Below are 9,819 nucleotides of genomic sequence, written 5' to 3'. Positions count from 1 at the left end.
TCACAGATGGAGTGGCAGATCTACCATTTTAATACAAGAATAGCCATTTTTTGCATACACAATTTGAAGGAGAAACATTCAGGAGTTCGGTTTGACAAGTTACGACTGCTCAGTTGATTTTAACACTGAATAAACCCACTCCTCCATCCGCACCAGATCAATTTTCTTGATGCGTTTTATCCACCAGCACACACACAGAAACAGATGACACAATGTAGCCCACCAAACGAGAGGACAGACATCTTCCTCAACGTTACCAAATGACAGACACGATACAAAAAAATACTAATGACATTTCCACACTGAAGTTCAGTTCTTCATAAACCCCAAAGAATTCATATTCACATGAACACAACATGATTAAGACTCTTCTTAGACATTCAACAAGTGACTTAAAAGAACATTGGATCTCTACCCAATGAACCGCGTGAGCCATAGGTCGTTTAAGAGCAGATTAAAAGACATTGAACAGTGATGATTTCACATGAGCTGAATAAGGAGGTCAACTTATAGAAATAAAAACTGCTCAATAAAGACACTTTAGAACCAAGAGTACCACAATAACAGTACGTGAATAAGGATGTGTTAATATGTAAACTAAACATTACTTTAATATGAACTAATGATGAGTTCATGCATGCGCTAATCATGAACTAACTTTAACTACAGCATGAGTCAGATGAGTTCATTTGTGAATAACGGCTACCTTAACTACATGTTAGTACATGAATGTTTGTTAATTGTTAATTAATTAATTACCATATTTGTTTATGCTTAATTTAACCATCAAGAACTCTTGAGCTGTTAATGTATAATTATATCATGACTTTACTTGGAGGGGCTCATCATCATTAAGCCATTCTTAACTACTCATGAACTCTTTATGCACGTCCGTCAAGTGCATTTACACTGAATAACAATAGAAAAGCGGGTACCACTTTAGTTTGGGTCACAATTACCGTATTAACAAACCATTAACTAAAACTACCAATGAACAGTTAATAACTTAATAATAGGCAGGTAATAAACTAACGTGTTCTGTCAACATCAACATGAACAGTTTAAACACAGAGGTCCATGAGCAGTTAAGGATGAGTTCATGGCAATCGGCCCCTCCAAGTAAAGTCATGACATAATTATACATTAACAGCTCATGAGTACATAGGGGTAACATTTAGCTTAAATTTAAATGTTAATTAATACATTAATTAACAACATGTACTAACAAGTAATTAAGGTAGCCGTAATTCACGCAAGAACTCTTGTGACTCATGTTTTAGTTAAAATTAGTTCATGATTAGTGTGCGCCTTAACTCATCATTAATTCATAATAAATTAATGTTTATTTGACGTATTAATACATCCTTATTTAAGTACTCTTATTGTAAGGTGTTACTGAACCAAGTAACCTTCCATTAACTTGTTTAATGATTGATTAAATGTCTGTACTTCTGTTTAAAGAAAGAAATACCCAAAATTGAAGATTTGGAACAACAAAACGGCGAGTAAATCACTCTAGAAAAGTCATTTTCTGGGTGAACTATTCCTTAATGGGACAAGTGGTTTTAAACAGAATGTGTCTTCTGTTGAACACAAAACAAGATACACTCAAAAAAAAAAAACATTCGTTGTTTGTTCATACTACTTATTTAAAATCAGCCGAAGAGCACAATTCTTGAGTTTTAAGGGGGAGCAACTTAATTGTTTTATGTTCAATCCACTTAAATTTGTAAAAACTATTCAGTTAACTTAATTCCTTCATGTTGTTCTAACACAAATCAATTGTGTGGAACCCAGAATTTTTACAGTGGAAAATGTTAGAAGCCAGCAGCCATTGACATCCATAGTAGGAACAAAAATTACCATTATAGTCAATGGCTGCTTTCCAGCATTCTTCAAAATATCTTCTTTTGTGTTTGCCAGATGTAAGAACCCTAAACAGGCTTGAAACAAGTAGAGGGTGAGCAAATGATTACAGAATTTTCATTTTGGGGTGAACTGCCCGCTTCAAGACTAAGAGAGGTTAAACAGCTCTGCATCAATGGCAAAATCATGTGTCGGTTTCATTTGCAGAGTTTAAAAGATACTGTAAGATAATTTAAATGTAAATTCACCATTATTGACATACCTGGGGCCTGAATTGTGTTTCTTTAAAAAGATAACACTGTACTATAGTTGGATTTATAAACTGGACCATTGTTTATAAATATCACAGAATTAATGAAATGAATAAATAGAGGCATATAAAACAAATACTGTTCAGGCTGAGCATCAACCATTCAGTGTTATTGTTTTTTGATGTTGCTCTTGATTTTAATACCCTCAGAATATAAACTGGGCTTTTGGCATTGTCATGACAATGTCTGACTCCTATTAGGACATGGGCCTGTGATTGGTCACATTTTCCACCTTTATAGAATGTGAGAGGAAGGAGTGAGCGTGTGATGGTCCACCTGTCCATGTGTGATCAGATCACGCGGAGAAGAAGTGAAGCTATTCAGCATGGCCTTCATCCTTCACCATGATGCCCATGTACCTATCAGAGACACAGAGTTCATGGGGAGGTTAGTAAACAAAGCTGCAGTAACAGAAATATAGGATTATTTCCGACACATACATTCCAACTATTCATTTGCATGACATGCTTTAACATTAGGGTTGTTCCAATCAAGTTTTTTTTTTTTGCCCTAAAGTCAGAGTCATTTGATTGAGTATCTACCGATACCGAAACCCGATATGATACTTCTATAATACATAAATAATAAAGAAGAGCAAAGAAACAGATCCAGGATGTTCCTTATTTTTCATTTAATTCACCTTATTTTAACATTCAACAACTCTGTTAACAATCAGAGCACTTCTGTGAGGTAGCTTGAACAATCAAGTAATAAATAACATCAATTCTTCACTTTTGGACTTAAGTGCAACAGTAAATATTAAAAAATCTAATATAAAAATAAATAGCACCTTAGCTTAAAATACCCGGCAGGCAATCCCAAGTTTACATATCTCACTGTTTGCTATGGCAATGTTGTCTTCATCAATTTATAATACCTCTAGACCACAGACATACTCGCGTTTTCAAGCTGCTTTTGTGTTCTACTTTTGCGTCATTTAACCGCGTCCGATTTCCGAACACATGATCGGATCTGGACATCCCTATTTAACATTAAAGCGTTTGTACAAATCTTATAGAAACTGCACGACAGGCAATTCAAAGCCAAAGACAAATGCTGAGCATAACTATTTACTAGTTTTTCTAAAGGCTGTATTAGTAATGCATTCACTAACATGAACATACAATGAACAATATGTTTATTACAGTTTGTTACTAATGTTAACAAGCATGAATTTGGATGCTAATTATGCATTAGTAAATGTTGAACTATGATTAATAAATGCTGTACAAGCATCGTTCATAATCAGTTCATGTTAGTAAATACATTCACTAATGAAACCTTATTGTAAAGTGTGAACATTCTTTATATTTACCTTTTATTTTATTAATTATTTTACATTATGTAAATAAAATGCACTGATGAAGCAAGTCATTGTCAAATTAACATGTAAGTGCTGAGCATAAGCATTAACCAGACACAGTTCTGTGTTTATTTATATCCGTTTTATCATTTTGTACTTGTTATTCTACTTTCTATAACTGACAAAGACCAGTTCTGAGCAAATGGAAAAACACATTAATATTTAAGGACATTTGCAAGTCTATATTTTATTTTGACTTTTATAGATTTTAACCATTAAAACCAGTTATGGTGCTTGATGTTGGAAAAACTTGAATTTTCTTATTATATTATCTTTACACTTCCCTTTTATTTCATTATTTATTTTACATTATGTAAACAAATTGCACTGCTGAAGCAAATCATAGTCAAATTACATAGTCAAATGTACTTGCAAAACAAGCATTTTACCCAGACACAGTTTAGTGTCAGTATATATCTATTTTAATATTTTGTACTTATTATTATATTTTATTTTTATTTTTTAAACAAATACAATTTTTGAGCCATTTGGGAAAAAACATATACATATTTTTAGGGACATTTGCAAGTCTATAATTTAATTTACATTTTATTTGTTTATATATTAGCCATTAAAACAGTTCATTATGAAGCTTGGTTTAAAAAAATGTGTATTTTGGTATTATGTTATCTTTATTCTTCTGTATTAGATTTATTACTTTTTGTTTAGCTCAAGGAAGAAACAGATGATAAAGAGAAGAATTTCATGACTTTAAAGTTAAACCCTGCTCTTTCAAGGGTCAGGGGTACAATATTGAATAATTTTCTGATGTACTCAAATGTCCACATGACAAGCAGAGTGATTTTATGACTAAGTTTAACAATGCTGTTTCTCAAATAAGGTCAGGGGTACAATATTGACTCCAGATAATCATACCCTGATGTACTCAACAAATGACCAGGTGACTAGAAGGGGAGGTTAGGACATTGACTCCAGTCATGCTGATAGTTTAGAAACTCTGATTATTGCTGTGCAATTAGAAATAATGTGCAACCAATGCAACTAGTTGAAAGAGGGTGGAGCCTGATCAACTAGCAGCCCGACCTTTGGCCATCACCCAAATTGTGACTATAAAGGTGAGAACTTCTTGCAATAACATTGGAAGCTCAGCTGTGGGACAAGTGCGCATCACCCGCCATTCTCGAACATATGTGTTGGTCTTCCAATTTGACTACAACAGGCTCCCCAGTCTTTGGAGAGGAAGATGATGGCACATCTCTGAGGTTGTAAATATTCTATCTTCTTGCTTGACATTGTATTATTCAATCTGTCTTCTATTCACTTGTTTTATTTCTTGTAATAAGCCTTTTGTGCATTTTCATTACTCATCATTGAATATGGTTTATAAATATCATGGTTTTTATTATAATTTATATCAGCTGTGTGTACCAGCAATAAACTGTTGTATTGCTTGATTGGTATGGTGTACGGACCTTTTATTGGTACCTTCTCTTGTCGATTAGCGCCACACTTGTCTTACTTGAATAAAAATACAAACCATACTAAAACATATTTGGTACGGTGAAATATTCTAATAATTTGGGTATACTAAATCATCTTCATATTTTCCTTTTATTTCCTTCTTTATTTTAAATTATGTAAATGAAATGCACTAATGAAGCAAATAGCAATATAAACAATATAACATGTAGCTGCTGGATTTATTGTCATAAACACATAAAACAACGTTGTTTTTTTACTGTTTACTGCTGTTTATTATTCTTAGTTATTTCCTGAAAATTAATTAGGCAAATTAATCTGAAGTTTTAAAACTTCCACATTGCTAAATAAAATCAGTATATGTGCTAAGAATAACTTTACTGGGCATATTTCCATGTGTATTATTAATTTTATATTTACATATATTTTTTATTCACAATTTTAAAACGTCCTCATGTTTTCATGGCATTGTAGACCGTGGGAAGTGAAACGCTGATGATATAAAAGACAAAAAAAAAAACTCTCTACAATGAGAGCAAAATTACCTATTAGTCAGAAAATCACAGGTGGGAATAGAGCTAATGGCCTGATGCACATCCATAGCTGATACCTCTCTCGGAGTTCTGTGGAGACAAGAAAACAGGATGATGGAAATAAAAAAATTCACAAAGAAATGTCACGGTACATTTGCTGCCTTAGTATAATGGGTTATTAACCTCTGCGCATTAAATGAGAGGTCTCAAAGTCCTGTCAGACCGCTGCTTTCTGTTAATGTATGCCCCATCGATCAGCTCCTGCTTGACTGATCATTTAAAAAACGGTGCTCTATAAAAAGCAGCCACTGAACACTGTCTAAAAGGCTGATGAAATATTCTGCACAGTGTGTATGGGGCATGTGAATGAAAGCAGATGTGCTGAGTAAGTGGAGCAGCACTGAGCCAATCTCCTCTTTCTCTCTCCAAGGACAGAACTCTGCAGCTTCACCACTCGCATAAATCGGACTTTCATGAGCTATTCCCAGCGCTCGGATAATTACACACTATCATAAAGAGCTTCCTCCCACAGCCATGATTGAAAATCGTTAGACAAGGCTTTATTGCTCAAGAGTTCATCAAAACTGATGGAGAAATAATGCTACAGGCTCAACCTGAAAATGGAGAGAGCAGAAGTTACCCTTTAACTCGGAGTCATGTCAGTCTAAGCATCTGTCTTGATTAATCTGGTATTGTCATATGGAGGAACAAACTGACCTGTTTTGTTGGGATTTCCCATGGGCATTAGCCAATGATTCCCTGAGGATTTCACTGGAAAACAGTTCTACAGCCTGTGGAGACATTCAGACATCATTCACTACTTACATTTCAAAAAATCTCTATTTGATACTTAATAAAACTGTGATGTTGTTCTTTTTCTTATAATGCAAAAACACATCATACTGAGATTTGACTTTTTATCAAATGTTTTCTGCAGTCTAATGTAAATAAAACCTTTAAAATACACTGCAGTCTTTAAATTTTGGTGAGGGGGAGGGGGTTGTCACGGGTGAAATTTAAAGACTGGGGGGTGAGGTGGTCGAGGCTATAACTGAGGACCCGGGTGGTGAGGGAGGTGTCGCGGACGCCGCCCTCTCTATTCTGCCGCCCTTGGCGCAGATATAACTGCTGAGGACGCGGGTGGTGAGGGAGGTGTCGCGGACACCGCCCTCTCTATTCTGCTGCCCTAGGTGGCCACCTAGGTCACCTCTATGGACGTGCCGACCATGGGTGTTTCCTAGTACTGGGTTGCGGTTGAAAGAGCATCCGCTGTGCAAAAACGTTTGCCCGAATAGTTGGCAATTCATTCCGCTGTGGGGACCCCTGATAAATAAGGGACTAAGCCAAAGGAAAATAAATGAAAATGAAAAGTTCTTACATTTTATTCTACAAAAACATATTAAAGGGGTGGTCTACTACGATATCATATTTTAAACTTTAGTTGTAAATGCATGTGTAATGCAGATGTGGGAACATAAACAACATCTCTGAATGTAAGAGGCTCATAGTTCAATGCAATGGGAGACATTGGCATTTACAGAGTTAGCTTAGCAAAGCCTACAGCAAACAAAGTTTGGAGACTAAAAAATACATCCGGGCTAGAGAGATCACAAGAGCTTCCAGTTATGCATATTCACCACGCGCAGCGCAGGGGCATGGCCACAGGTGCTGTAATGTTATAGCAGAAAAAGCTCAAATGCCGTCCAAACGCTGCTATTTCCACAGAGTTCGTTCTGTCTCTGTATTTGGGCTTCCAAAGGACATGACACAAAGACAGAAGTGCTTACAGTTTAATTTTAAGTGTGTTTCAGAGAATTAAAAAAACTATATAGCTCTAGCTTTTGACAAAGGAGAACTTCCAGGATCCCTCAGTTCAGTGCTGGATTCAGCTAAAACTCCTCCAACTGACGAAGCTGTGGAAGTATTTTTATTTATTAAAATTGACCTACCATACGCACAGTTTTTTAGCATTAACGGTATGTGGTAGTGAGGACGTAAACAAGTATGTAAACAAAAGGAAATGCTGTTTGGCACTGCTAACAATTTAGCTACAAATCCATAGTTGTTAGTTAAATTGCTGTAAACAGTCACAATCTTCAGCAGCGCTGCAGTGTCTGTCTATGAGACTGCTTTCCCTGCGTTCTACATCTCAACTAACAAACTCGCTAAAGATATGTGAGCGTTTCATATTACTTACACATGCTTATTCCTAATATATATGAAAGACACTTGTCAAGTTTTATTTTAGAGAGCAGGCGTGAGGTTCAGCTGTGTACTCTACATTTTCTTTCTGATTCAGACAAACTGATATGACTGTTTACACAGCGCAAAAGCGCGTGCTTGTAGGGGCGTGACGTGGTGATGTGGAGCTGATCCGCGAATCACAGCACATTATGTTAGATGACAAATCAGAGCCTCTTGAGGGCGGGTCTTTCAGAAGAATTAGGAAATATGGCAGTCGTTTTCATGTTAGCTGAGTAGCTGTATATAATCAAAGTGAGATATATGAAAAAAATAACGTGATTTTCTACAAGTGAAGCATGAGCACACATTGCTTTGCATCTTATGAACACAACCAAGCCTTAAAAATACACAGTGGACCACCCCTTTAAAATAGATTTTTTTCTGTCTCTTTGCAATATTTTATGAATTATGGAGACCCAAAAATCACTTTTGAAAAAATCATTGATTCTACAATTAAACAATAAACAATGCAATTAAACAATACAAATGCATGTATGCAAATTAAACCATACCAAATAATTAAACACTGCTTTATTGTCATATATACTGTAAACACACCATTTTAGAAAACTTGCGATACAATTTTCTTAATGTAATCAATCAACTGAATAATAACTATTATTATTATTTATTATTTTTTTCCCCATATACACCTGCAGTGTCTTGTCTTTAATGTTCAAGTTCTTTAAAGTGAGTTGGATTAAAAAAAATCCTGAATGTAATTTTAAAAAAATTAATTACTAACACAGGTGTAGTGTGAACAAGTGTGCAAATAGCTCTAAATCATTTTTTCTGTAATTAAATCAAAAACAAATGACTTAATCTCAGATTATTTACCTTGAGAATCATGCTCTCCACAACAGGAGCAAAAACGTTCTTCTCCACCTCCACCTGCTGCAGCGTGACACCAATCTAACACACACACGCACAAATATTTCATCACATGTTAGACACATCAGAAAGTCTGGTTGCAGTCAGACAGACAGAGGAATAATTTTTCACCTGCTCCGCCGTGTCTCTGATGAGCTGGGTCGATGGACAGCGACCCATATAGAATTTGGGCTCTTGTTCAGCCTCTTCCTGTTCCTGTTTGATTTTGACCTTCCCGGCATCTAATTCCTTCACACTGATGATGTCAAGAAGTTCATCATCCTCCTCATCGGGCTCCGCTTTCAGGATCCTCTGAAGTTGCTCTAGACGTTGAGAAATTTCTTCACAGCCTGTCAAAGTCGAGCTGCACTCTAATACACACACACAAACACAAACACACACACACAGCATTTAATGAAAAAAGAAATTAATAAATAGAACAAACAAAAAAATTCTCTTAATCTACACTATGCCTGGTACTTTGCATGGTAGTAGAACTGACCATTTTATAATATAAATTAACAATATTAATAATATATTGCAGTATATACATGTTTTGCATAATATTATATATATATATTATCATTACCTAATTAATAATCAAATTTGTCTTACAGTAAAGTTTACTGTAATATATGAGAATATAACTATTACAACAATATAAATTATTTGATTTTTATTGTGCATGTATAAATTTTTAGTAATTATAAAAATGACAATTTACACTCACTGGCCACTTTATTAGGTACACCTGTCCAACTGCTCAATAACGCAAATTTCTAATCAGCCAATCACATGGCAGTAACTCCACTCGATTAGGCATGTAGACATGGTCAAGATGATCTGCTGCAGTTCAAACCGAGCATCAGAATGGGGAAGAAAGATGATTTAAGTGATTTTGAACATGGCATGGTTGTTGGTGCCAGATGGGCTGCTCTGAGTATTCAGAAACTGCTGATCTACTGGGATTTTCACGCACAACCATCTCTAGGGTTTACAGAGAATGGTCCGAAAAAGAGAAAATATCCATTGAGTGGTAGTTATGTGGGCACAAATGCCTTGCTGATGCCAGAGATCAGGAGAATGGCCAGACTGGTTCGAGCTGATAAAAAGGCAATAGTAACTCAAATACCCCCTCAATAAAACAGAGGTATGCAGAAGAGCATCTCTGAACGCACAGCACGTTGAACCT

At 35.5% G+C, this 9,819-nt stretch overlaps 1 protein-coding gene across 3 annotated transcripts in view; it reads right to left on the bottom strand.

Annotated features, from left to right (window-relative positions):
- Positions 1 to 9,819, bottom strand: part of yeats2 (YEATS domain containing 2) — a 90,317-nt gene continuing 80,498 nt past the window's right edge. For all 3 annotated transcript variants that reach the window (XM_056480563.1, XM_056480562.1, XM_056480564.1), the window contains exons 27-31: positions 8,760 to 8,998; positions 8,595 to 8,669; positions 6,231 to 6,304; positions 5,526 to 5,603; positions 1 to 2,536 (exon numbers count right to left, since the gene is read on the bottom strand). In XM_056480563.1, coding sequence (XP_056336538.1) covers positions 2,494 to 2,536; positions 5,526 to 5,603; positions 6,231 to 6,304; positions 8,595 to 8,669; positions 8,760 to 8,998 — 509 coding nt within the window. In that variant the 3' untranslated portion in view covers positions 1 to 2,493. The remainder of the gene's footprint in view (positions 2,537 to 5,525; positions 5,604 to 6,230; positions 6,305 to 8,594; positions 8,670 to 8,759; positions 8,999 to 9,819) is intronic.

The sequence above is a fragment of the Danio aesculapii genome, chromosome 2, assembly GCF_903798145.1.
Source record: "Danio aesculapii chromosome 2, fDanAes4.1, whole genome shotgun sequence".
NCBI classification, from domain to species: domain Eukaryota; kingdom Metazoa; phylum Chordata; class Actinopteri; order Cypriniformes; family Danionidae; genus Danio; species Danio aesculapii.
This window is presented reverse-complemented; position numbering and strand designations above follow the sequence as displayed.